Source organism: Halichoerus grypus, chromosome 6 (assembly GCF_964656455.1).
Source record: "Halichoerus grypus chromosome 6, mHalGry1.hap1.1, whole genome shotgun sequence".
Classification (NCBI taxonomy): domain Eukaryota; kingdom Metazoa; phylum Chordata; class Mammalia; order Carnivora; family Phocidae; genus Halichoerus; species Halichoerus grypus.
Genome location: NC_135717.1, coordinates 4,349,277 through 4,377,267, shown reverse-complemented (window position 1 = coordinate 4,377,267; position 27,991 = coordinate 4,349,277). Strand labels below are relative to the sequence as shown.

The following is a 27,991-nucleotide window of genomic DNA, read 5'->3' as shown; positions in this document are numbered from 1 at the left end:
CTGTCTTCACCAAGGTGCTCAGCACAGCTTCCATCCTTTACCTGCTGAAAATGGAAAAGAACACAGAAGAAACGTGCCTGGAGGTCTTCCAGGCTCAGACCCAGGGGAGGTATGGTCACCTCACTCGAATTCCAGCATTCCATCGGTGAGAATTCCATCGGTGAGAATTTGGGCACGGGCCACACTTACTAGCAGAAAGAGCTGGGCAAGACTTCACAGCTTCCAGAGAAGCACGTCTTTTGTGCAGGATTAGTTGATGTAGCCGCTCAGCTAGGGAAATCAGGAACAGGTTATGTGCCCATTCATTTGCATAAATCAGTACTTACTATTACCTTTGAAAAGAGCGTTACCTGGAGAGAACTTCCTCTGTTGATTTCATATGTATCTAAATCTCTTTAGAAGCTAAGTAACTGTCTTGCCAGCATTACAACCGGGGAAGGTTGTTCATAAGGGCCTGGGAACCATCTCTTTGAAATGTAAACCTCAAGGAAGGTAGTGTCTCTCTGTCAGCAGGTGAGTTAAGGATGGGGTCTAGGCACCTAGCTCTGAGCTGTAACTACCTGCTTGTCAGAGAGAGGTTAAGAAGTTTTCTTTTTCCTTTGGACAGAAACAACTAGCACGGATGGGCACCCAGATTACCAGGTGAGGATGAACTATGAAAAAACATATAGCAAATGGTGCTGGCAAGTCCTGTTCACGTGAAACAGGTGTGCTCTTTAGCCTGCGAACGTCTATGTAATGGATTGTATCTGCTGAGCTGCATGAAAAGACAAGGTTCATTTTTCTCCTTGCAATCTTGTTAGTGGTTTGCCTGTGATGTGCAACACAGTCTGGTTCAATGGTTATTTAACAACAGAACAGGGGCACCTGGGTGGCTCAGTCAGTTAAGTGGTGAACTCTTGTTGTCAGCTCAGGTCCTGATCTCAGTCTTGTGGGATCGAGCCCTGCATGGGGCTCCACGCTCATTGGGGAGTCAGCTTGGGATTCACTCTCTCCGTCTCCCTCTGCCCCTCCCCCTGCTCTCTCTGTTTCTCTCTCTAAAATAAATCTTTTTTTAAAAAACAACAGAACAGTTGTCCTTATTTCTATATTCGTGGAGAGGATTTCTTGGATGGCAGGAGATTTTACTTTTAATCCCCACCACCTGCCAGGGGTTAAGAAGCAATTGGCCAAGAACAGGATTATATAATCTCACACACACACAAATACTGATAAATCATCGTCCTTATGGTCCCGTCTTTGAAAAATGACATTTTAACCTAACACACACATAATTCTCTTTGATGGCAAGATCTCAGGTAGCTGGGTTTGGTGGTATTTTTGTTTCTATTTTGGGTTTGTATGTGATTTCTGATTGTTCTACGGTATTTAAGCATTCGTTGTGTAATCTGGACAAGCTACATTTTCTATTTCCCTCCCCTTCCTTGGAGAAACCATGTGCCCATGGATGACAATATCTAATGTCATGGCTGGGTATTAATTGTATCCCAGTGTTTTAGTGAAACTTCTAATATTTCAGTGACGTGCACACGATACACCCTTTCCTTGTCCTCTCCTGCTCGTGGGGAATCTCAGTGCCAACCCGATAGATCTCAGGGCAAGCAAAGGACCAGGGATCCAGGACGCAAACACAGCCCTCTACTCCAGGTGACACCTTTCCTTGATCCCTAACAGGAGCGAAGACAAATGGGTAATTGGGCCCTAGGTCCAGGCGGTTGATGCTCAGCACAGCGCCTCTTAACCACCAGATGGGGTGGAGACTTTCGAGACGTCCCCTAACATGTGGGCGCTTGGACTCACGGGAAACAGAGGTCGGGGTATTTGTCGGGCTCCCCGGGTGGGCTCCGACAGGCGCACCGCCGCCCCTGTCCTGCGCATGTGCAGCTCGGCCTGTGTGCGTGTTCGCGCACGCGCAGTGCCGCCGCGCTGCTCTCGCTTCCTGTCCAAGCCCAGGTCGCCGCTCGCCGTGGTTCCCAGGCTTCGGCCTCCGGCGGGCGAGGGTCCCGGGACCTGCGGGGTTACAAGCCGTCCGGCCGGGCCGGCACCCAGCGGGCGCGGGGCTGTGCGAGCGCGAGTCCGCGCGGGCCGGGCGGGGGCTCGAGCGGGGACCCCCGAGCGCGAGCCCCGGAGCCCGCGGGCTGGGCCGGAGGGGCCGGGCGGACGGCGGCGGCTCAGGGCGGCGAGGCCCGGGCACGGCCCGTCTGCGCCTGCGGGACGGCGAGGCCCCGGGCGGCCAGTTCGGGCCCCGAGAGGGTCGTCGGCCCGAAGTGAGTTTGTCGCGTAGGCCCAGAACCGGCTCCCCGGGAACGGCGGCCCCGGGAGGCGGAGGAGGAGCAGCCCCCGTCCCGGAGCGTTCGGTAGCCTTGGGGCAGCTCGGCGGGTCCCGACGGGGTAGGTCGTGCGCTTGTGGATCTTCCGGGCGGCTCGGCGGCGAGAGGGCGCGAGCGGCTGGACGGGGAGGGATGGGCGCTCCCCGGGACTCGTGGGACCCAGGATTCCCGGGGGCGCAGGGGGCCCGCGCCGCCCCCCACACCCGACACGCCTTCCTCCCCCGGGTTCCCTGTCCAGCTTCCCGCCGCGTCTGTAAGCGCGGAGTGTCTGCTGACCCCGCTGGGTTGTGCCCTGGGGCATCCCACGGTGTAGCGCCGGACCAGTGTGCCAGGGCCAGGTGCTGCTGCCTGGGTTGACAGGACATTGGGCCTGAGAAGGGAGGTGGCTTGTCCAGGTGACGGGGTCTGTGGGTGGGCTTGCTCACAGGACTCAGCTCCTGGGCCGGTGTTCTGTCCGCTCTGTTACAGTTTTCTTAGTAAAAGATTCTTATGTGCAGCGATAACGCAGTAAAGTGATACTATTTAAAAACAGAAGTATGCTTTGATGCACATTAATCATTTTAGAGAAGTAGTATTCTCTGTTCCTGTGGATACTTGATTTTAAGCAGTTTGAAGAGTCAGTAAGAAAATATGTAAACAGTGTAAGAAGTTTTTTTTCCAACATTAATGGAGGCAAGCTGTTTGAAAAATGAGTCGATGTTTATGTTAGCCAATGAGAGTAACCCATCTAATCACCTCCTGATATGTGGGAGTGACAACAGTTCTACTCTGTTTCTCCTTTCTCACATTTTTAGCCCCTTCTGAGTGTTCACAGGATATGAGCTTTCTTTGGTGGTTATTATGCCGGATGCTTCTGACTTCTATTATTTCTTCTGCTTCCCTAGGTCCACTGTTAACAGTCTGTATGCTTTTCCAAGAGCAGCAGAAAATGAATGAATCACAGGTGAGTTTTCCTATCTCTGTATATGTTCCCTTGCTTTGTTTTGTAATGCATTTCAGGAGGTTTATATGGATCCAGATTTTAAAATGGAAATGTGGAAATAAAAGACATTATCACGTAAAGTACCATTATTAAGGGGTCAGATCAGCACCCAGAGTCTTTTTTCGAGTTCGTGTGTGCAGACAGTAGGTCACCTCAGGGCTGTGGGGATAGAGCTACACATACGACTGATGTTCCTGACAGTCGCAGAAAAGGAGAGTACGGCCCATTACGTGGTTTGTGGTTTTTTTTTTTTTTAAGATTTTATTTATTTATTTGACAGACAGACACAGCGAGAGAGGGAACACAAGCAAGGGGAGTGGGAGAGGGAGAAGCAGGCTTCCCACGGAGCAGGGAGCCCGATGCGGGGCTCGATCCCAGGACCCTGGGACCATGACCTGAGCCGAAGGCAGACGTTTAACGACTGAGCCACCCAGGCGCCCCCATTATGTGATTTGAATTGACTGTTTTGTTACCTGTGGGTTTTCAAGATTTCCTAGGACTTGAGAAAATGTCTTTGTTGAAATTGATGTTATCATGGGTAGCTTTCCTAATAAGTCATTGCAACATATGGCTTATACTTGTTGCTTATCTAAGCCAAGGGCCTGCTGCGTATAGTTTTTCCAGGCAGCAAAATACCCTGATCCAAGGAGACATTTTCATTGTTACTGTTTGATCCAGGGATAAAAGCTGAGTCGGAGGGAATGGCCTGCTCATCCTTCAGATGCTTCTGTTACTGTTCATTTGGGCTGTGCAGTAAATAATACAGCAAGGTATTCTTTAGTAAATACGTCCTCACTCCCATTCCTGTTTCAGTTCTCAGCATCTTGGTTTTATCCTCACCCTTCTCCCGAATGTGTTGGCAAAGATTAACAGTGACCTAATTATGGTCAAATCCATTGGACATCTTCCAGCCCTTACCTCACGGGACCACGCATCTGACTGAATACCTTTTTTTCTTAATATGTAATATCTGCTGTTCAAAGTTTCACCATTTTCTGAATGTTTTGGGGTTCTTCTCAGGGTACACGTAGAGACCATACTTCGTGGGGCGGGGAGGCGATGGGGGCTGATAAGTCTTTTAAATCTTTTACTAGTAGTTCCTCTGGTATGTCTCTTGTGTTACTATGTAACTTACGTTTGAAGAAATTGGGTTTATCCTCTGTTTCCCGCAGTCTGGATTGTGTTTACCACATTGCCATCATTTTAACTTTATAACACTTTTTTTTATTAATTCCCTAGTTGCCTTATAAGATTGGTAGTTAGCTCTGCAAGTTTACCCATTTCTGTTCAGTTCTTTTGGGAAGACTTTGTTGCCCATGATACTTGTCTGCTTTCTCCTAGAGGCCCGTATCCTCTTCCTGTCTTTGTTTTTGTGATTTAGCATCCATTGGTTGATGTTCGTTGCCAAGATTCCTGGATTCTTTAGAGGAGACAAGATGGTGCTGTGCTGCTTTGCCATTTCTTCCTCATTCACTGGTTGGAATACTTTTCTAAAGAAAAACATCTCTTTAATTGGTTTTGTGGTTCATACAGAAAAGGTAATTTTCACAATATTGAGTAGGCTCCTGAGCAACCGAGATTTTTGTTTGTTTCATTTTGTTATCATTATGAGCTTACGGGTTTACACGTGTTTTAAGTATTTCAGTACATCGAAGTTGTTACTCTCTTTGATGCCTAGGTGGTTCTGTCTTTGACCAGAGAAATCCCTTCAGATTGGTTTCTGAGTCCTTTTGAAACATCAACTATATATATGTATTTTAAAGATTTTATTTATTTGAGAGAGAGTGCGCGTGCACTTGTGCCAGAGAGAGGTCATGAGCAGGGGGAGGGGCAGAGGGAGAAGCAGGCTCCCTGCCGAGCAAGGAGCCTGACATGGGGCTCTATCCCAGGACCCTGGGATCATGACCTGAGCCGAAGGCAGGCGCTTAACTGACTGAGCCACCCAGGCGCCCAAGATATTTTCTTTTTTAAAAGATTTCATTTATTTGAGAGAGCAAGACAGTACGAGTGGGATGGGGGGAGGGAAGAACAGAGGGGAGGGAGAAGTAAGCTTCCCGCTGAGCAGGGAACCCAATGCGGGGCTCGATCTCAGGACCTTGGGATCATGACCTGAGCCAAGACGTTTAACCCACTGAGTCACCCAGACGCCCCTGAAATATCCCCTGTATATTTGATAACGTTCATTTTTATTCAGCGTTTTATTTTGGAAAAACTTCATACTTACACAACAGTTGCAAGGATCATAGAGGACTCCGAGGTTCCTTTTGCCCAGATACTCCAGTTTTTGACATCTCCCCACATTTGCTTTATTATCTTTCTGTGTATATACATATTTCTTACCTAAATCATTTGAGAGTGGATGTCATCTGTCCTGTCCCTTTTCAGATTGTACCTCCTAAGATCAAGGGTATTCTCTACTGAATTCAGGAAATGGAATATTAATATTTTTATCTAATCTACAACTTCTCTTCTGATTTTACCAGTTTTCCCAGTAATTTTCTTTATAGTAATTTTTAATTTCTGGTAGACGATCCAGGTCAGGATTGTGAATTGCATTTAGCTTTGATGCTTTTCAAATTTGTTTACGACAGTAGTTTCTTTTTTTAAGATTTTATTTATTTGACAGAGAGAGAGGGAACACAAGCAGGGGGAGTGGGAGAGGGAGAAGCAGGCTTCCCACTGAGTAGGGAGCCCGATGCGGGGCTCGATCCCAGGACCCTGAGATCATGACCTGATCCGAAGGCAGTCACTTAACCGACTAAGCCACCCAGGCGCCCCACGACAGTAGTTTCTTAATGGCATTATAATATTTGAAGAATACAGGACAGTTATTTATTTATTTTTTTTTAAAGATTTTATTTATTTATTTGACAGAGAAAGACACAGTGAGAGAGGGAACATAAGCAGGGGGAGTGGGAGAGGGAGAAGCAGGCTTCCCGCTGAGCAGGGAGCCCGATGGCGGGGCTCGATCCCAGAACCCTGAGATCATGACCTGACCCGAAGGCAGACGCTTAACGACTGAGCCACCCAGGCGCCCCTACAGGACAGTTATTTTTATAGAATTCTTTGAAGTTAGGTTTCTCTCATGTATCTTCATGATTAGATTTAGATTGTGAATTTTCTGCAGGAATACTCCATGAAATCACTCCTTTTAAATGTATGGCCCAGAATAGGGTCTCTCTTGGGAAGTTCCACATGTGGGTTTTTTTTTTTAAGATATATTTATTTATTTATTTATTAGAAAGTGCGTGGGGACGGGGCGCCTGGGTGGCTCAGTTGGTTAAGCGACTGCCTTCAGCTCAGGTCATGATCCTGGAGTCCCTGGATCGAGTCCCGCATCGGGCTCCCTGCTCGGCAGGGAGTCTGCTTCTCCCTCTGACCCTCCCCCCTCTCATGTGCTCTCTCTCTCATTCTCTCTGTCAAATAAATAAATAAAATCTTAAAAAAAAAAAAAAAGAAAGTGCGTGGGGTGGAAAGGGGCAGAGGGAGAGAGAGAATCCCAAGCCGACTCTGCCGAGTGCAGAGCCCAATGCAGGACCTGGTTGGCCCCGATCCCAGGACCCTGAGATCATGACCTGAGCTGAAACCAAGAGTCAGACCCCCAACCAGCTGAGCCACCCAGGTGCCCCCTGGGTGAAATAGTTGTATTTTCAGAAATAAGAAAATAACATAGTTATCATTTCTAGTACTCTTCATTTGTTGATGTAGATACAGATTTTTATCTGCTGTCATTTTCCTTCTGCCTGAAGGACTTCCTTCAACACTTCTAGTTGTTTGTTTTTTTCTTTTTCAAATTTTTATTTAAATTTTAGTTAGTGAACATGTGCTTGAAAAGATTGCCTGTTCTGCTGTTGGTGGGAGAAGTTCAATAAAGGTCGATCCCATTAAGTTAGTAGTGTTGTTCAAGTGAACGGATTCCTTGCTGATTTCCTGCCTCCTTGTCCTCTTTTGTCCTGAGAGAAGGAAGTTGAAATCTTCTCCTGCAACTGTGGTTTGTCTATCGCAATTCTATCGGGTTTTGCTTCATGTATTTTATTAGGTACGTAAACATTTAAATTGTTATGTCCTCTGGATTAAGTAACCACTTTGCCATTGTGAGGGGGGGCTTCTTTACCCCTGGTAATACTCGGTGCTGTGACGTGGACTTTTTTCTGATATTCATGCAGCCACTCCAGCTTTCTTTTGAGTAGTGTTGGCATCTGATTCCATCCTTTTACTTTTAACCTGTTTCCGTCTTTATACTTCAAGCGCATATAGTTGGATCTTGCTTTTTTTTTTAATCCAATCTGACAGTTTCTGCTTATTAATTGGGTTGCTTGGACCATTTACACGTAATACGATTAGTGATATAACCGATTAGGTCGTAGTCTGGTTTTGTTTTCTCTTTGTACATCAGCTTAGTTTCTTTTTTCTTCTTTTGTCTTCCTTCCTTTTGATTGTGTGTCTTTTATGATTCCATTTTACATCTCTTGTGGGCTTGTTAGCTCTAACACTGTTGTTATTTGTGATTGCTTTGGGGTTTATAGTATGCAGCTTTAATTTATCACAGCTTATCTTCAGGTAATGTACCGTTCATTGCTGAGAATGTAGGGAGCTTGTCACTTGCATTTCTCCCCTCTGGGTCATTATGCCGTTGTGTCATTTTACTTTTACAGGTAGAATCAATCCCACAAGACATAATGATTTTTAAGTAAATAGTTATTTTTTCAGGAATAAGAAAATAACATAGTTATCATGTCTGGTACTCTTCATTTCTTGATGTAGATACAGATTTTTATCTGCTGTCATTTTCCTTCTGCCTGAAGGACTTCCTTCAACACTTCTAGTTGTTTGTTTTTTTCTTCTTCAAATTATTATTTAAATTTTAGTTAGTGAACATACAATGCAATATTGGTTTCAGGACTAGAATTCAGTGATTCATCACTTACATAGGACACCTGGTGCTCATCACAACAAGTGCCCTCCCTTAATGCCCATCCCCCATCCACCTCCCTCCATCACCCCTCTGTGTATTCTCTGTCCTTAAGGAGTCTCTTATGGTTTGATTCCCCCCCTCTTTTTTTTTTCCTTCCCATATGTTCATTTGTTTTGTTTCTTAAATTCCATGTATGAGTGAAATCATATGGTATTTGTCTTTCTCTGACTGACTTATTTCACTTAGCATAATCCCCTGTAGTTCCATCCACATCATTGCAGATGGTAAGCTTTCATTCTTTTGATGGCTGAGTAGTACTCCATTGTATACAAACCACATCTTCTTTATCCATCAGTCGGTGGACATTTGGGCTCTCTCCACAGTTTGGCTATGGTAGATGATGCTGCTGCAGACATCAGGGTGCCATAAACCTCAAAGATTCTCCTTTGAATCTGTATTTTGTATCCTTTGGGTAAATACCTAATAGTGTCATTGCTGTATTGTAGGGTATTTCTGTTTTTAACCTTCTGAGGAACCTCCATACCGCTCTGCAGAGTGGCTGCACCAGCTTGCATTCCCACCAACAGTGTAGGAGGGTTCCCCTTTCTCCACATCCTCGCCAACATTTGTTGTTTCTTGTGTTGTTGATTTTAGCCATTCTGACAGGTGTGAGGTGGTATCTCATTGTAGTTTTGATTTGTGTTTCCCTTGTGATGAGTGATGTTGAGCATCTTTTCATGTCGGCCATTTGTAGGTCTTTGGGAAAGTGTCTATTCATGTCTTCTGCACATTTTTTAACGGGATCATTTGTTTTTTGGGTGTTGAGTTTGATAAGTTCTTTATAGATTTTGGAACACTTCTAGTTGCTGAAGAATCTTTCAGCTCTTGTATGTCAGAAAACAGCTTTATTTTGCCTTGGCTTTTATTTCAGGGGAGCTTTGCTGGGTTTTCTCCTCCCGTACTTCAGACATGTTCCCCTACTGTCTTCTCGCTTCCATTGTTTCCAGGAGAAATGTGATGTCATCCTTACCTTCGTTCCTCTGTATGTACTGTGGTTTTTGTTTTTTGGGTTTTTTTCTAGCTGCTTTTAAACTTTTCTCTTTATCCCTGGTTTTGAGTGATTTGATTATGCTATGTCTTGGTATTGTTTTCTTCATGTCTCTATGCTTGCGGATCATTGAACTTCTTGGATCTGTGTGTTTGATTTTCATCAACTTTGAGAAATTTTTGACCACATTTCTTCAGATATTCCTCCCGCCTCCCTCCATCCATCCTTCAGCGATTCCTGTGTGTTATGCTGCTTGAAGTTGTCCCACAACTCACTGACACACCTTGTTCTCTTTAAATTCCTTTTTCTCTGTGCATTTCATTTTATATAAGCTTCTATTGCTATGCTTCATGTTCACTGATCTTTTTTTCAGTGCTGTGTTAATCTAGTCTGGTGTAACTTCCATCTCAGACACTGTAGTCTTTATCTGTAGAAGTTCAATTTGAGTCTTTTTTTATGTCTTCCCTGTTCCTACTCAGATGTTTTGAACATAAGGAATACGGTAATAAGCTATTTTAATGTTCAGTACCACTTGTAACATCTGGGTCCATTCTAGGCCTATTTCAGTAGATCCATGATTTTCTGTATGGTTTGTCCTTTCCTGCATGTTTCCCGTTTGTCAACCCTCCCTGCTCCAGGGCCAGAAACTCTCAGGGCAGTAAACACAGGCCTCCCCATGTTGATTTCCTGTCTGTAATTCCTGTCCTTCATTGCTTCAAGATCCGTGTCTTGAAAACCACCGCTTTGTATATTCTGTTATTCGGTGTCCCCAGAAACCTTTCCCCACATCCGGGTTATAGGGAAATTCACCCATTTTTTTTTTCTGTGTGGTTTAGTATTTTATATTTAGATCACCGATCCAGTTGGACTTTTTTCTTTTATGGTGTAAGGTATGGATGCAGTTTCGTCTTTGCCCAAAGGACTGTAGTTGCTCCAACACTGTGTATTAAAATCAGTGGGTTGGGGTGCCTGGGTGGCTCAGTTGGTTGGGCGACTGCCTTCGGCTCAGGTCATGATCCTGGAGTCCTGGGATCGAGTCCTGCATCGGGCTCCCTGCTCAGCAGGGAGTCTGCTTCTCCCTCTGACCCTCCCCGCTCTCATGTGCTCTCTCTCTCTCTCTCTCATTCTCTCTCTCAATAAATAAAATCTTTAAAAAAATAAAAAAATAAAAAAAATAAAATCAGTGCGTTGTTACACTGTCTTGTAATATCACAGGTCCTCATGGTTTGTCATGTGATCACACAAGTCTGTTTCTAGACTTACTGCTCCATTCCACTGACCCACCTCCATCCGTATGCCAACGCTAAACCCTTTTAATCATAATGGGTGTGTTCTAAATCTGGTAGAGGTTAGGCCCTTTAAAGAGCTGCTTTTTTGGAGATTTTCCTAGTTCTTGATCCCCCCCCCCCCCATATGAACTTTAGTGCCAGCTCACATAGTTCCAGGAAAAAAGCTTTTTGGTAATTTTGTTGGGATCACATATCTGTAAAGTAATTGAGGGTAGAGTGATTTACATCTCTGTGTTACTGAATTGACCCATCCAGGGAAAAGGAGCATCATTTCATTTGTTCAAGTGTGCTTCTGCGCCTTTCAGGAGTGTTTTTAAAGTTTTCCTAGTATAGATTTTGTATGTTTCTTATTAACAATCTTATCTTTTCTTTTACTCCATAAACTGTGTGTATACTTGAATTAAATCTTCTTAGTCTGTTAATGTAACAAGGGCTGTTAGTTTTTTTCTAAGTGATTTTTTTCTTTCCTTCTTTCTTTCCTTCCTTCCTTCCTTCTTCCCTCCCCTCCCCTCCCCTCCCCTTCCCCTTCCCCTCCCTTTCCCTCCCTTCCCCTCCCTTCCCCACCCCTCCCCTCCCCACCCAACATGGGGCTCAAAGTCACAACCCCAAGATTAAGAGTTGCACACTCTCCAACTGAGCCAGCCAGGCTCCCTGGGGGCTACTGCTTTATATGTGCTGATTTTCTATAACAGTATTCCTTTATTGAGTTGGTTTTGTTGTTGATTCTCTGAGTTTTCTGGGTGTAGTATATCACTTGGAAATAGAAATAGTTTTATTCTTTCTCTGTTGATTAGTATGCCTTCTGTTTTCTCCAACTGGAGATAATGAGCATTTTGCCTTGTTCCTTATCTTACTGGGAACGCATCTAGTGTTTGTCCATTAAGTAAAACCCTGACTTTAGAGCTGAGAGGACGGTATAAAAGCTGTGCATGTGCGTCTCCGTCTGTATAAACTTAAAAAGCACACGTGTGCTTGTGTGTGTATCCCACGTACTATGTATTAGGGTGTGAGTGTGTGTGTGTATACACATATCTGTGCTAGTGAAGTATCCATTCCTATTTTCTTGAGGGTTTTTTTTAATCACGTATGTATTTTGAATATAGTCAGAGGCTTTTTCAGCATCTTTGTGGGATAAAAGTCTTTTCTTAGCCATACTAGAATAGCGTGTTGATGGATTTCCAAAGATTAAATGAGCCTGTGTTCTTGGAATAAGTGCCACTTAGATATTATATATTTTCGTTCTGGCGTTGGATTCTGTTTGCTAACATCTCATTTTGCGTCTGTGTTGATACAAGCGGTAGTGGTGTGTGATTTTGTCTGTCTTACTGATTGCTTGGTCAGTCTTCTGACCCCGCCACTCCTTGCCTTGTGGACTAACTGAACCCAGAAGGTTCTCCACTCTCCGTGGCAGTTCATCAGCTCACTTGTCCTGCGATGTCCTGCTCGGGCTTCTCCGTCAGCTCAACTCCTGCAGTCTTGGGGAATGTCGGCTGCGGCACCTACATGGGGGTAGAAAACCCTGTGTTGATACATCTTTTGTCAGCAGCAGGATGATGGGACACATTTGCCGCGCACTTTTCTTCTGAAACAGGAGTTGAGTATTGGCAGTCCCTAGCACCGCTGCTTGCGACAGCATTGGAGACCCCCTTGCTGCTCTTCAGGGGGGCTTCTGTATCCCCGTGTTCCTCTGTGGCGGCCCTCTCACTCGCTTTCAGTGGAGGATATCTTGAACGTTTTGAGGAAAGTGATCCCTTTGATAATAAATTGTCCTGCTTTCCTGAAAGAATCTAATGTCTGTAGGCTGAAATGTTAGCTTGGCTTGGTGTACAGTTCTGGGGTTCTGGGTTCGAAATACTTTTTCTTTCACAAGCCGTGGGCAGTTGTCCAAGGGTTTTTCTCAGGTGAGAAGTAGAATGGCAGGGGCGCCTGGGTGGCTCAGTTGTTAAGTGTCTGCCTTCGGCTCAGGTCATGATCCCAGGGTCCTGGGATCGAGCCTCGCATCGGGCTCCCCGCTCTGCGGGAAGCCTGCTTCTCCCTCTCCGCCCCCCGCCACCCCCCCCGCTTGTGTTCCCTCTCTCGCTGTGTCTCTCTCTGTCAAATAAATAAATAAAATCTTAAAAAAAAAAAAAAAAAAAGAAGTAGAATGGCAGTTTCCAGGGTAACTGGTGTGTTTTTTCCCCACCTTCTAGGAGTTTTTTTTTTTCCCTTAATTTTTCGGTTTGGGGCATTTTATCAGGAAATCTCTAGATCTGTATTTCCCCCCAAAACTTCTTGTTTGCAAATTGGATGGCCCCTTGTGACATGAAGGCTTACGTGATCCTTCAGCTCAGGTATCATTTTCCATTCTGCCTTTGATTCTTTGTGTTCGTCCTTCTTGTTTTCTCTTTCTGAAAATGTTGAGTCTGTCGGACCTGGCTTTTGTATCTCAAGCTTTATTTCAGCATTTCAATTTCTTGTTATCTGAGACATTTCCTAAATTGTATATTCTGTGTCCCATTTGTTATTTAAGCCTCTTACTTGGGGGTTTTAAAAAAATTCAACAATTTGGTCTTTAATTTCTAAGTATTCTCTGCTGGCTGTTTTTGGGAGAATGTTCTCATTTTATGGAAACAGTATCCTTAATTTATTGAAAAATACAAATCAGTAGAAAAAATGTAAGTGTCCTTTACGAAATTGATTTTATCATTGTTGAGCTGCTCATCTTGATGCTTATCTTTTATTTACACTGTTTTCCTCAATCAGCTGATGAGTCTTGATTTTTTTATTTCAGTTTTTGGGAGAAAAATTACTAATAGTTAATGTGGATATACTCAACTAATGACGCCGTTTCACTCTTTTCTTTATGGAGGGGATGAGTGCAGAGCCCTAGAAGTTAGTGGATTAGGGAAATGTGTTTAGGTTGACATCACTTCAGTTTTTCTTCCATTTTTTTTATTGTGATAAAGTACATATAACATGAAATTTATTGTTTTAACCATTTTAAAACGTACAAGTCACTGGCATTAAGCACATTCACATTGCTGTGCAACCACCACCACCGTCCATCTTGAGAACACTTCTCATCTTGTAAAACTGAAGCTCTGTCCCCAGTAAATAGTAACATCCCACGTCCCCCCTCCCCTGGCAACGATTGTACTTTCTGTCGCTTTGATTGTGACTATTCTAAGTACCTCACCTAAGTGGAATCGTCCAGCATTTGTCTTTTTGGTGGTGTGTTTCACTGAGCATCATGTCTTCAGAGTTCATCCATGATGGAGCAGGTGCCAGAATGTCCTTCTTTTGAAGGCTGAATATTACTCCGTTGTACATATAGACCACATTTTGCTTGTTTTTTCATGTGTCGATGGACACTTGGGTTACTTCTGCATTTTCACTATTATGAATAATGCTGCAATGAGCATGGGTGTATAAATACCTCTCTGAGACCCTGCTTTCAGTTCTTTTAAGTATATACCCAAAAGTGGAATTGCTTGATCATATGGTAAATTAATAACAAATTTATTTTTAATTTTTAAGGCACTCTCATGCCTGCAGTGGCTGCCCCAGTTTGCATTCCAGCGACAGCGCACGAGGGTTCTCATTTCTCTGACATGTGTTATTTGCTGGCTTTTTGGTAGTAGCCATGCTAAGGGACAGGAGGTGGTAACTCATTGTGGCTTTGATTTGCATTTCCGTAGTGATTAGTGATGTTGAGCATCTTCCCATGTGCTCCTTGGACACTTATGTGTCTTCTTTGAGAAATGTCCATTCCAGTCCTTTTCCCATTTTGAATCATGTTGGTTTCTGTTGTTGGGTTTTAGGAGTTTGCTGTGAATTCTGGGTATGAGTTCTTTACCAGAGACATGGTTGGCAGATGTTCTTCCCATTCTGTAGGCTGCCTTTTTCTCCTGTGGATAGTGTCTTCTTACACACGGAATCTGTAGGCACCACTCCCATTTTGAACTGGCTGCGAGTTGGCAGACAAGATTGTCTCTCGAGTCGCTTTTCCCTCAGTGTGGTTCTCTGAGAGCTGCCTTCAGGGAGATCACCCACGTCCAGCACGGATAGAGTGGACGTGTGTCCTGGTTTGCCCAAGACCCTCTTGGAGCGCACCCGTATTCCCTCCGATTTAACATTTATCCCAGACAGAAGCTGTCTGTGTCGCAGTGAATGTGTGACCCCCCCCGACCTGTGGAGGCCTGAAGCGTGTGGTACTCTGCCACGTGTGTGGCCACGGTGCCCACAACCGGAGAGGTCTTACCGTCCGCCGCTCATCCCACTGCTCTGTGGACCGAAAACCGGGAACCGCTTGGGCTGCTCACGCGCTCCTGTGGCTCATTGCTCCTCACCTCCACTGCTGACTGGGGCCCTGCGCCCTCCCGATGGGCCTGGGGATCCTCCAGGGCTCTGGCACAGTCCACAGTCCACTCTTGCTGGGGCCCTGCGTGCGCCCTGTGTGGAGCTGTGCAGTCTGCGGCTTCGGTTCTCCTCTTCTCGGCTCTGTGTGTCAGGAGTCTCCTCAGAGAAATTCCTGCTCAGGGAACAGCCTCTGTGTTCCAGGGCTCTGTTCTTTTATTTCTTTGAATTGGACTTTTAGGGGGTTTTATTTTGTTTTTGAGGCAGGAAAGTAACTGTGTACATTGAGTTTACCCTCCTGAATTAGAATCCGCTCCTACCATCAGAGAGCTGAGCAGGGGTCTCTCTGCCCTGTTCTTCCCACCCCCCTTTTCAGTGTCAATGCTGCCTCTGTTTCTGCCCATTGGTACTTCATGCTTCTGCCTCTTCTTTCCGCCTTACTCCTCTGGCATCCTGGCTGCATCTGTGAAACCTAACCTGGCAGCATAAAATTCAGTTTGTTAAACCACTCTCCGTGCGGCACTCTGACCTCTCGGGCGTTCGTTGGTGCAAGTTATTGCTGCAGGAGTGAGGTGTTTGAGGTGTGGTATTTGGCCCAAAACTTGGAGGAAGTTGAACCCTTAGTCACGCAGGTCGCTACAGATGAAACAGCTGAACAGGAAGACGGAGACCAGGGACCGAGTGCTGCGTGCGCCCCCGTGACGAGGTGGGGCGGGAGGCTGAGGGTTAAAATGCGTCTTTATTTCCGTGGTGTTTTCCTCCCAGGCTGGAAGCTTTCTGAGAGCAGGAGTGGTGTCTTACTCATCTTACGTCCCCCAAAACTCAGTTCAGTTGCAAAACGGGAGCTCACTTGGTTTTCTGGTTTCGGGGCTTGGTTTTTTAGGGGGCATGTGAAAGAACCCGAAGGCAGTGTGTTTCCACTCTGATTTCGTTCCGTAATCTGTAACACACAGTCAGGTTTTCAGCGTTCACAGTTAACTTTATCAGTGAGCTGGGTAAGCTCCCATGCCCGCATGCCTCCTCCATGTGACCAGTTCTGATCTGGTGCCGTTCCAGGGGCCAGTGTCATTCAGGGACGTGGCCGTGGACTTCACCCAGGAGGAGTGGCAGCAGCTGGAGCCCGATGAGAAGACCACGTATCGGGATGTGATGCTGGAGAACTACAGCCATCTCGTCTCTGTGGGTGAGGAGAGCTTGCTGTGTGGGTCCATGCCCCCGGGGGCCGGGGTTGGGGTGGAGGGACTGCCAATTTAATGATTTTTCCTCAAGTTTGAAGAAATAAGTGATAGGACCATTTAACTCCCTTTGGGCACCAGGTTGGGTATTCGTATGCTGGCATCTCTGTCGAAACCTTCTGATTTCGCGAAGGTGCAAAACTGGCCACGTTTTATCCTGCAGCCTCTGAGGCAGCATCTTGGACTCAGAGATCTGAGAGCCGAGCAGCCGGTCCAAGTCTGCCTCCGTTTCTCACTCACAGGGTATGACAGCACCAAACCGAAAGTGATTCTCAAGTTGGAGCAGGGAGAGGAGCCATGGATAGCCGAAGGTGATCTGCCGTGTCAGAGTCATCCTGGTAAGTTAGGAGCACAGTAGGGTTTTGGACATGGTCGCCCCTGCTTTGAGGGACTGAGGGCCGCCCTCAGCCTCCAGCGCCCCGGCCACGCCTCCCAGGCCGCAGGCAGCTTGCTCCCCTAGCACCGCGTGCAGGCTGCTTTTTTGATTTTACATTTGATTTACACTTGTGGGCATTTTCCACGCTAGCCAGTGCTGAGGATCCAGTCACTTCCTCCTCGGGTGTTCTCAGTAACTCACCCACTCCCAGTAGCACAGAATTCCTTTCTTTGCAGGCATTCAGAAGTCTCAGAGAAAAATGAACTTGAGACTTTCCCGTTCATTCTTTTTGTCTTCCATTTTCCTTCCTTCCTTGCCATGAAGTGCCTTGGGCTGGTTTCCTGCCTGTTTCACTCCCTCCTTTGTGCACTCAGACACCAAAATCTGCCCCCTCCCTGAGCCGGTGAGGCCAGCCTCTGCCTCACGTAGGTGCACCAGCGCTCCGTTTGGCACCGATGAGCACAGGCCCTAAGTCAGTCCTCACGTGAGGTTGTTGAAAACTGACCCCTGTGCTTCGGAGCCCAAATATAACTGAAAGACAGCTTGGGATAAAGAGCAACAAGAGCTTCATTGCTTTGCCGGGCAAAGGAGGCTGCAGAGGGCTGTGGCATTCACAGACTGCAAGGAAGGGGGCTTTATATAAGGGAGAGGATCTGGCCGATTTGACAGGAATTGTGTATATGCTCCCAGCCTTGTTAGTTATTTTCAGGGTGGTGCCAGGTTCCTGAGACCACAGGCAGGTTTGCAGAAGAGAGGAAAAAGGTTACTGTAATATCGAACTTAGGGGCGCCTGGGTGGCTCAGTTGTTAAGTGTCTGCCTTAGGCTCAGGTCATGATCCCAGGGTGCTGGGATCGAGCCCCAAATCGGGCTCCCTGCTCAGCGGGAAGCCTGCTTCTCCCTCTGCCTGCCACTCCCCCTGCTCGTGTTCTCTCTCTCGCTGTCTGTCTCTCTGTCAAATAAATAAAATCTTTAAAAAAAATCTAAAATAAAATAAAATCGAGCTTCGCGGGGTGCCTGGATGGCTCAGTCGGTTGAGCAGCTGCCTTGGGCTCAGGTTATGATCCCAGAGTCCTGGGATTGAGCCCTGCATCGGGCTCCCTGCTCAGCAGGGAGCCTGCTTCTCCTCTGCTGCTCCCCCTACTTGTGCTCTCTCTCTGTCTCTGTCAAATAAAACTTTTTAAAAAAATAAATAAAAATAAGTAAAATCGAGCTTCGCTGAAGCATTCATGCAGCCGTCTTGATTTTTCTTCGACTTCGAGCTTTAAGCGGTGTGAGTGTGCTGGTGCAGCGCGAGTCGGGCCTTCCTCTTTTCCCCAGCGCTCCTTCTCTGTCTGCCCACGCCTGCAGCCACCGTAGATGTGCAGGAAGCGTTTACTCAGAAGTGAAGTTGGCCTCCCAGGACCTGTTTGCCATTCTTTTTTTTAAAAGTTCTTAGCTTGGGCGCCTGGGTGGCTCAGTCAGTTATGCATCTGCCTTTGGCTCGGGTCATGATCCCGGGGTTCCCTGCTCAGTGGGGAGTCTGCTTCTCCCTCCGTCCCTTCCCCCTGCTTAGGCGCTCATGTTCTCTTACAAAAATAAATAAAATCTTTTTTTTTTTTAAAGTTCTTAGTTTATTAATCCTCATGAAAAATCTGCACAATCACCACAGATAAAGTCGCTGCAGAATCTTTACTCCTGTTGTCCAGTCTCTGGCTCCCTGTTGGCCGGCACCAGCCCTGGCTCCTGGCGTCCCCCTGACTTTCTTCATTCTGCTCTTGACATTCCTCTCACTCTTTCCTGGAGGTCTTTTTCTTCTCGTACAGGCCATGTCTTACAAGTCTGTATTTGGGTTTATTTTTCTTTGCATTATGCAAGGAATCCTAAATCATGCCAAAGCCAGTTGTCTTGCCACCACCAAAATGGGTTCTGAATCCAAATACGAAGATGACACCTGGTGTGGTCTTGTACATTGTGCTAGTTGTTCCCCAATTACTGCAGCCTTCCTGGGGTGAGGAACATCAGTGACCATTTGTTTCCACTGAAGTACTTACTTGCTTGTGAACTTCCTGGTCTGGATAGTTACCATGTCCTTCATGATGGCGGCTGAGCTTTGAGCAGCCAGGGAGGAAAAGAGCTTTTCCATTCTTTAGTTTTTTTCATGTCCTTTAAAAAGGTTCATCTTATCTCAACTGTGAGGCCTTTTTCTTTGTATTTATGCTGCTTGTCCCAATTGATATTTAATGCCTGTAACCTGTGGACTGTTTCACCTGACAGATGCCCGTGCTGGAGAGGTACCCCAGTCCCTTCTTCCTCAGAGTGGCTGACAGTCAACTGCAAACTTCTCCAAACCATCCTGTGCATCCTCCCCACTTCCTTTATTTATTACATCATACTGGTCTTCTCTCCCTTGGTTCCTGTTTCTTTTGTGAAATGCTTTAAAATTTTCCTGTGTATTCTTAGTTTCTTCTGCCCTCAGCGTAAAGGATACTTTCTCATACCTGGATTACAGTGAATCCTATTTGGAAGTTGCAGAGTCTGTTCATCTGAAACATCCAATTGATTTAACACTAGGCTGACAAGATGAGCCCATAACTATTTCTTCTGAAATACATTTTACATTCTCCTCTCCTCGGGTTCCTCTCACTATGGTGTGATGTTGCCCATCAAAATTCATGGCCTGTTTCCCCAGACTCTTGTTAAATTCCATTTGGTCTAGATCTCCAGACTATCCTAGCCCTTCTTCGTATGTGCCTCTTTTACCCAAATTATACGTTTTCCTTCCTTCCTTTTTAAATTGTAGTTATAAAGAGATTACAATATATACCTGAAACTAATATAACACGGCACATTAATAACTGTATTTGAATTTTAAAAATAAGTAAAAAATGGGCGCCTGGGTGGTTCAGTTGGTTAGGCGACTGCCTTTGGCTCAGGTCATGATCCTGGAGTCCCTGGATCGAGTCCCGCATCGGGCTCCCTGCTCGGCAGGGAGTCTGCTTCTCCCTCTGACCCTCCCCCCTCTCGTGTGCTTTCTCTCTCATTCTCTCTCTGTCAAATAAATAAATAAAATCTTAAAAAAAAAAATTAATTTTTAAAAAAATCTACCCCGGAAGAAATGCCAAGGCTCAAAAAACCACAAACGCATAACAAAATTTACCATTTTAACATTTTTAAGCATACAGTTCGGTGGTACTAACTATATTCACATTGTTGTGCAACAGAACCTCTAGAACTTTATCCTTAAAAGTTCACCTCTTATTTGAGCTTTCCTTAATTACTTCTTCACCACGCTTGTTTCTCCCTTCTCTTGATACCCATTCCGCAGTTACCATGAAGGTTAGGTATGATTGTATATTTGGACTTGATTCTCTTTCTCTACCTGAGTTATAATCCTCCAGAGAGGAAGGATCTTTTCATCCTGCTTTGGTGTGTAACATATAGAAGGCATTCTGTAGATTTTTCATGGACTGAGGACCTAGGGAAGAAAGACCTTTATTATCTATATCCGTTGAGACCTAATTTATCCTCAACTATGATTCAATAAAACAGGGTTAGGATGGAACCTGAAAGCACCCCATTTGATCAGATTAGGAACTACTTTAGTTTCCAATCACAGATTTCAGGAAAACTAGGAAACGTTGCCATACTATCCGCAGGCACACGGTTTAAAAGTTAGGAAAGGAAAACATAGTTGCATGGACTAGTTCAGGTTGAGCTTTCACACAGAGTACTGACTTTCAAGTACATGTTATTTATAACTTTGTGTTAAAGCTGTTTTAAAAATTAAAGGAAGAAGAGCTTTAAATAGCTGGGAAGAAACATTTAAAGCTTCCCCTGAAGTATGGATAGGTGTGGAGTGTAGCCACCGCTGGAAGCCACCTTGGTGAACGAGAGCGTGAGCATAGGCTGGTGATTGGGAGTAAGTGGGCATGGCCTGCCTTCCTGGAGCAGAAGGTATTTTTGGAAGATTAGTGAAATGCTAGTTTGAATACATTTGTGAATCCAAGTAATGAAAAATCTTACTGGTGAATGATAACTTCTCTTTGTTTTTTTGTTTTGTTTTGTTTTTTCTGTTGGTATTCGGGGCTTGGAGGCCCAGGGAGGGTGTAGATTTCTGAGCACAGAACTGTTGGTGTCGCACTGATTGTGGATGAGAGCAGCTAACAAGAGCTCAGAGGCTCCAAAAGTCTGTAAAAGGCGTAGAAATAAAAAGTTAATACTACAGGGGCAGCTCTAGAAATCTGACATTTAAGGTTTTATACTAAAACTAAACGAAACCTGTACTATAACTTGCTTGTTTTCAGGACTTGGTTAGTGTTATGTCAGGGACATGACTGGTTTTATGAAATTTAAGTCAGTAAATTGAAAGAAAATCGATGGACATGTGTTTCGTATCATGTACTGTTCTGAGCGATTTACATGCACCAAGTTGGTCCTTTCCCAGTGATTTGGGCACATTTCAGCCATGCGAAGCTGCATCACAGTTAAGTAACTTGCTCAAGACTCGGCCAGTAGTGTGGTAGAGGTGGCTTTGAATCGAGGTAGCCTCATCTGTGCACTTTTAGCCGCCATGCTCTGTTGTGCAAAATGCAGTTACAGTTAAGTAAGACTGTCGGGACACTTCAGAGAGACGATGTTCGAGGCTCGGTCTCTTGCCATCTGGTCCCATCTTACATTTCTTTTGGATATTTATGTGCCTGGAACTCTCCTCCCTCCAGGTGAATGTGAACCAGGGCTGGGGAGTTGGAGCCCTGGTGGTAGGACTGTTTCTAAAGATGAGGAGATTGGAATTTTTAGAATGCTTATTTGGATTTATGTGCAGAATAGAAAGGCAAAGGTTTTAGAAGGGTCTGGGCTAGTGAGGATGTCATCGTGGTAATCTTTGTGTGAAGCAGTATCTTACAGTTTAATATAAATTGTGACCTCTTACTCCCAGCGTAATCCGTACTTGAATGTTTTCCTTGAATATTCATGTAGCAATTGCTCTTGTTCTCCCACTGGACCGATGTGCTCAAGAGCCCTCCTGTTTCTGCCTTAATCTAGTGCTCTTTCAGTGATGGTGCCCTCTGCTCATCATTTCTTGGGTTTATTTCACCTTTTCTACCAAAGTTTTGAACATATTTGGGAAGTAACAAAGGTACTTATATTTGGTGTGAATTTACTCTCCCTTCTCTCTCTAGTGCTGAGTCCTGTCCCACTCTTATCCCTTCCCTGTGCCTACTCCACCCCACTCCCGTGTGTGTGTGTGTGTGTGTGTGTGTCTTATGTGACACATCAAGGGGAGAGGAAGACTAGACCCTTGTGATGACGTTTATTTGTGGAGACTGGCTATAAAGCCAGAGTCACTTCCTCCGTAGGGCACCTGAGTACCACTCCCGTTTGATACCTGGTGTGTTCAGATTCACAAGGTTTGTTTAATTTTATTCCTTTTTAGAAATAGTCTGGAAAGTTGATGACTGGATAGAGAGAATCCCAGGAAAAGAAGATGAACGTTCAAGGCAAGCTATTCCTATCGACAGCAAAACCCCGATTGAAGAGAGAGAGAATGCATTTGATAAAACATGTAATGTGGAAACAAGCCTTGTTCCTTCAAACATAACATCTCATACTTGTGTCTCATGTGGAAAGAATTTAGAGTCTACTTCAGAATTAATTATTAGTGATGGAAGCTATGCAAGAAGGAAACCTGATGAGTGTAGTGAATGCGGGAAGATGTACCACAGAGGGAAACCCTATGAATGTAATCAAAATGGGGAAGGCTATTCTCAAAATGAAGAGAGTATTCTTCAGAAAATTAATATTTTGGAGAAACCCTTTGAATATAATGAATGCATGGAAGCCTTAGACAATGAAGCTGTTTTCCTTGCTCATAAGAGAGCTTATATGGGGGAAAAGCCCTACGAGTGGAATGACTCTGGGTCAGACTTCATCCAGATGTCAAATTTTAATGTATACCAGAGGTCACAGATGGAATTGAAGCCCTTTGAATGCAGCGAATGTGGAAAATCCTTCTGTAAAAAGTCAAAGTTAATCATACATCAGAGGGCCCACACGGGAGAGAAACCTTATGAATGTAATGTATGTGGGAAATCCTTCAGCCAAAAGGGGACCCTCACCGTCCATCGGAGATCACACTTAGAGGAGAAGCCCTATAAATGTACTGAGTGTGGGAAAACTTTCTGTCAGAAGTTACATCTCACCCAACACCTGAGAACTCATTCAGGTGAGAAGCCCTATGAATGTAATGAGTGTGGCAAAACCTTCTGCCAAAAGACCCATCTCACCCTACACCAGAGGAATCATTCAGGAGAGAGACCCTATCCCTGTAACGAATGTGGGAAATCCTTCTCCCGCAAGTCTGCCCTCAGTGACCACCAGAGAACGCATACAGGAGAGAAACTTTACAAATGTAATGAATGTGGGAAATCCTACTACCGAAAATCTACCCTTATTACACATCAGAGGACCCACACGGGAGAGAAACCCTATCAGTGCAGTGAGTGTGGGAAGTTCTTCTCTCGGGTGTCGTACCTCACTATACATTATAGAAGTCACTTAGAAGAGAAACCCTATGAATGTAATGAGTGTGGGAAAACCTTCAATTTAAATTCAGCCTTCATTAGACATCGGAAAGTACACACAGATGAGAAGCCCCACGAATGTAGTGAATGTGGAAAGCTCTCTCAGTTCTCATATCTCACTGACCATCCTACAGCTCCTTTAGGAGACAAACCCTATGAATGTAATGAATGTGGGAAAATCTTCCTTGACAGTTCAGCCTTCAGTGGGCACCAGTCGCTTTCAAAAGGGGAGAAATCCTATGAATGTAACATCTGTGGAAAATTGTTCTCCGAGTTGTCATACTACACTATACATTACAGAAGTCACTCTGAAGAGAAACCCTATGGATGTAGTGAATGTGGGAAAACCTTCTCCCATAATTCATCCCTCTTTAGACATCAAAGAGTGCATACAGGAGAGAAGCCCTATGAGTGTTACGAATGCGGGAAGTTCTTCTCTCAGAAGTCCTATCTCACCATCCACCACCGGATCCATTCGGGAGAGAAGCCCTATGAATGTAGTAAATGTGGGAAAGTCTTCTCTCGGATGTCAAACCTCACTGTACACTATAGAAGCCATTCGGGAGAGAAGCCCTACGAATGTAACGAGTGTGGGAAAGTCTTCTCTCAGAAGTCATACCTCACAGTACACTATAGGACTCACTCGGGAGAGAAACCCTACGAATGTAACGAGTGTGGGAAAAAATTCCACCACAGGTCAGCCTTCAATAGCCATCAGAGGATTCACAGGAGGGGGAATGTGAGTGTACTGGATGTGGAGACTCTCCTGTGAAGTCAGAACGCTCTGAGTATGACGAAATCTAATAGGGAGACAGACGTCACTGAGAGCTCGTGTTTCTGAATGGGGAAAACCATTTAGGCATTAGATTCATCTCTACCTGATTTCTCACAGAGAAGGATCCCTAGGAATGCAAGAAGCAGCAAAGCCTTCAGCGCGATCCTGCAACCCATTGGGCACGAGATAATTTATACAGGAGTGAAACTTGATGAATATTTAATATTTATTTTGGAATTCAGATTGTATTTACATATCAGGGAATCATACCAAGACGAGATCTGTCAGAGTGATGAATGTGGGAAAACATATTGTCTTGGAAATTGTTATACTAAAAGCCATATTTCTGATGTAAATTCCAATGTTTATAGGAAAGCTATCAGAAGCTATCAGCTCTGAATAAACCATTGTATAAAATGAAGTTTTGGAATCAGGAGTTTATAATGAGGGCAGGAACATTAAACATATATGGCAGTTTTTATCATGTTTTTAAAATGCAGTCTAATAGTAATTCTATGCAAATTTGGATTTGAATTATTTGGGAAAAGGCAGTATTCTGAGTATTAAGGTGGCAGAATGTACTAACACAGGATATTGGTTGTTGGCGAGACGTTTGCTAGGTACCAGATAGTTAAATACGTACTTCTCTATTTGTTGGGAAGCATCGACAGATGGGTTTTGGCGAATGTCCCGTCAGTAAAGGCTAAGCTGGTGGTTTTTGTAGAGTTTTCAACTACACTTGAACAGAAAAGATTTTAAGACACTGTTTTCATAAACTATGCATAGATGATTTGGAGTTAAGTCTGTGTCAGTAAAAGGGCATCCGCACAGTTCATCTGTAAACAACACACAGCTCTCATGCCACTCTGCTTGTCTAATCCATAGGTTTGAGTGCGCGGTGTGCCAATATTACGTAATTCAGAAACTTCATCTCCTTTTATTTGACGTGAATACTATGTCACATTATTTTGTGCACTGCTCCTCATTCCCAGTATTGTGGAACAAATACAAGTTTCTGGCAGTTTTAGTTGATTAACTCAGTGTCCTTTCTCCCCTTATTCCTTGCTGGAAGAGTTTGTTCACCATTTCCTCACATGACACAGAGGGTGAATCCCGATTCGTCTAAACCAATCATAATTCCATTCTGATTGCCAGTAACCTGTTTATAGTGGTCACACGACCCAGTTCATTGGGCCAAGGAATGTAAGGGTCATTTAATAATCAAAAATTAATCACTGGACTACATGGAAACAATCTAGGACGCAGAAAAGTCACGTGTAAAGTCAGCATCCATTAATGTTCTTCATAAGCTATGGATTTGAAAGGAACTTCCCTACTTGCATGAAAAGTATCTAAAACTACAACCGCCAGCCTACCTAATACTGAAATACTGAAAGTTTTCTCCAGGATGCAAAAAAGGAAAAAAAAAAAAAAAAAAAAGGCTGTATGCTGTCACTAATTGTATTCAGTATTCTGCAAGAGGATATAGCCAGGAGAATAAGGGAAGAAAAACAAAGAGCATAAGCATTAGAAGTAAAACTTTTATTTGCAGTTGACATGGTTTTGTACATTGAAAGTTCTGAAGAATGCACAGATAATTGAAATTAATGACTAAGTTTAGCAAGGTCCCTGCATATAAGCTCATTGTGCAAAAATAGTTTTTTAATATACCCAGCAGTGAACGTAAAAAATGAAAAACTTAAAAGCAATACCACTTAAAATAGCATCAAAAATCCTCAAGTGCCTGGAGGGAAAATTACTTAACACCTATTTTCAAGAACTGTATCTAGAAAAAAAAACTACAAAACTTGAGAGGACCATATCTAGTTCATGGATTCCAGGACAGTTTTAAAAAGATCTCAGTTTCCCCCAAATAATTTCATATATTCAATGCAATCTTAAAAGTCCTAGTAAGTTATTTAATTGAAATTAAGCTAACTCTAAAATTCAAATGAAAATTCAGAAGACCAATAATAGTCAAGGCTATCTTCCGGAATAGAGTGAAAGAATTTATATTACCAGGTACCAAGGAAGACCTGTCATAAAGCCATAGAAATTATTATAATTGTGTGGTATTGGTGCAGAGAGAAACAAATTGACCATTCGGACAGAATAAAGACTCCAGAAACACCCATATATAATACAGTCACTTGGTTTTTGATGAAGATGATAATGCAGTGTAATGGGGAAGAGGATATTCTTTCTAATAAATGTCAGTAATTTTAATAGAAAATAGAGAAGTGGGTTGAGATGGATTACAGATCTAAATATGAAATGTAAAATAATAAAGCTTTGAGAAAAATTTAGCAGACTGTATGCAACCTTATAGTAAGAAAATTTTTCTTAAGACCCCCAAATCACTAAACTATAAAATAAAGCCAGTTAATTTGGATATATTAACTTTTTGAAACTTATGTTTATCAAAAGGATCCCATTAAGAAAGCAAATAGGCAAGAAACAGGGAGAAAATACTTAAAACTTACATATATGACAGCAGACTTGAGTGTAGAGGAGGGAGTGGTGATGGTTTTTGGAAGGGGCCAGTTAGTAAATACTTGGGGCTTTGTGGGCTAGACAGTCTCTGTGAACATGTCTGTGTCTCAATAAAACTTTATTCACAAACGCAGGCAACAGTCTGGATTTGGCCCTTCCAGCCCTGGATCTAAAATTGAAAAAGAATGCTTATAAATCAACAAGAAAAAAATAGAAAATGGGCAAGAGATTGGGACATCCACTTAAAAGAGAATATCCAGATGGCCACTAAACACAAAAAGGTATGTTATTTTTATTAGTAATCAGGGAAATGCAAAATTAAAACACCACCCACCCACTGAGATGGTTAAAATGAAAAGCATAAGAAAGAATCAAGTTTTGGCAAGGAGGTAAACAGCAGGAAGCCTACCCTGCTCGAGGTATTGCCAACTAGTGTGACCATTTTGGAAAGCTGGCTCTTTGAACATGCGTATACCCTTTTAACCCAAACGTAGCAGATAGGTGCGTTTATGTCAACCAAAGGACATGCTAGAATATTCATGGCATAAAACTGCTAAAACCAGAATTCTCTGAAGGCATGCATACGGTAGAATGAATGAACCTAAGGGGTATGTTTCACTGCAGAAGACTGTAGAGTGTTGAGAACGAGTGAACCGTAATTGTTTGCAATAGGAGCTCGGTTTCACAGAGCTGAATGCTGGAAGCCAGACACAGAGGCACAAACCCTGCATGACCATCTGTGTAAAGCAGAAGGACATAAAAACTTGTCTGTGCATTTAGGTATCAGGCTAGTGGCTAGCCTTGGGACAAGGCTGAAAAAGGTATTTATCTGGTGCTGGTAATACTGTTTCTAAATCTGGGTGCTGAATATCTGAGTGTTCTGTGCACTTAAGATATGTGTCTTTCTCTGCATGTATATTGTTTTAAAATCCTGCATCATTTTGTGCAGGAAAGATTCTTTAGAGTAGTTTTAATGGCAACTACAGAGATTTCCTACACTGTGACCTTAAAGCTTAATAAAAAGTATATTTTAGGTAAAATATTTGAAAAGGTGACAGGGCCATTACGTATTTTGTCATCCTACCCTTTTGCATATATAAGTGGATCTGAACCACCTCTTCCAATAAAGAACTAACGTGTGTAAACATTTCATATTTTCTCAAATGATTTTTCACATTCTGAATTGGGGGTGCATCTTCTACATTACCGTTCTCGAGATGACCTTGCTGGGAGGTAAATCCATATAACGGTGACTTTGATTTGATGGGAAGTTGTACTTAGAAGGTTTCTACTCGGTTGTGAGCACAGATGTGTGAATGTGAAAGCTCTGTGTCATAAAAAGTAAGAGTGCTTGGCGGGTGGGGAGGGAAGAGGGCTGGCTGAGCTCAGCGGCCCAGCAAGAAGGAGTTACGCCATGGGATGGAGCAGACTGTGTGCACTTGACTTGATTCCCTTCCTCATACTAGGCAAAGCTTGAAGTGTAAACAGATTAACACCTGGCTGAAGGAGCAGTAATCCAGGAGCTGGGGCTTGATGCTTTGCTCCCCCACCCCAGCTGCCTGTTTGTTCCCTCAGTCCACTGGGCTTAACCACGAGGCATGTGGTCAAGCTCCCCTTCCATCCCAGCCAGAGCCTGCCTCTTTCATCATGGG

General features: G+C 44.1%; 1 protein-coding gene across 3 annotated transcripts; it reads left to right on the top strand.

The window, feature by feature from the left end:
• The first annotated feature begins 1,834 nt into the window (after positions 1-1,834).
• On the top strand, positions 1,835-27,491 carry RBAK (RB associated KRAB zinc finger). 3 transcript variants are annotated; one of them, XM_036103016.2, is made up of 5 exons: positions 1,835-2,267; positions 3,215-3,273; positions 15,956-16,082; positions 16,377-16,472; positions 21,925-27,491. In XM_036103016.2, the coding sequence occupies exons 1-5, from the start codon at positions 1,877-1,879 to the stop codon at positions 23,841-23,843; spliced, it is 2,592 nt and encodes an 863-aa protein (XP_035958909.2). In that variant the 5' UTR covers positions 1,835-1,876; the 3' UTR covers positions 23,844-27,491. The 3 variants fall into 3 exon arrangements, with proteins under 3 accessions (XP_035958909.2, XP_035958911.1, XP_077930421.1); XM_036103018.2 differs by having other exon boundaries at positions 2,129-2,391; XM_078074295.1 differs by lacking the exons at positions 1,835-2,267; positions 3,215-3,273 and adding an exon at positions 4,691-4,850.
• The last annotated feature ends 500 nt before the right edge of the window (positions 27,492-27,991 follow it).

Coding starts and splice junctions, on each gene's coding strand:
- RBAK (XM_036103016.2), top strand. CDS start 1,877: ATGTGCAGCTCGGCCTGTGTGCGTGTTCGCGCACGCGCAGTGCCGCCG. Junction 2,268..3,214: donor GAGAGGGTCGTCGGCCCGAA/GTGAGTTTGTCG, acceptor CTGCTTCCCTAG/GTCCACTGTTAACAGTCTGT. Junction 16,473..21,924: donor GCCGTGTCAGAGTCATCCTG/GTAAGTTAGGAG, acceptor ATTCCTTTTTAG/AAATAGTCTGGAAAGTTGAT.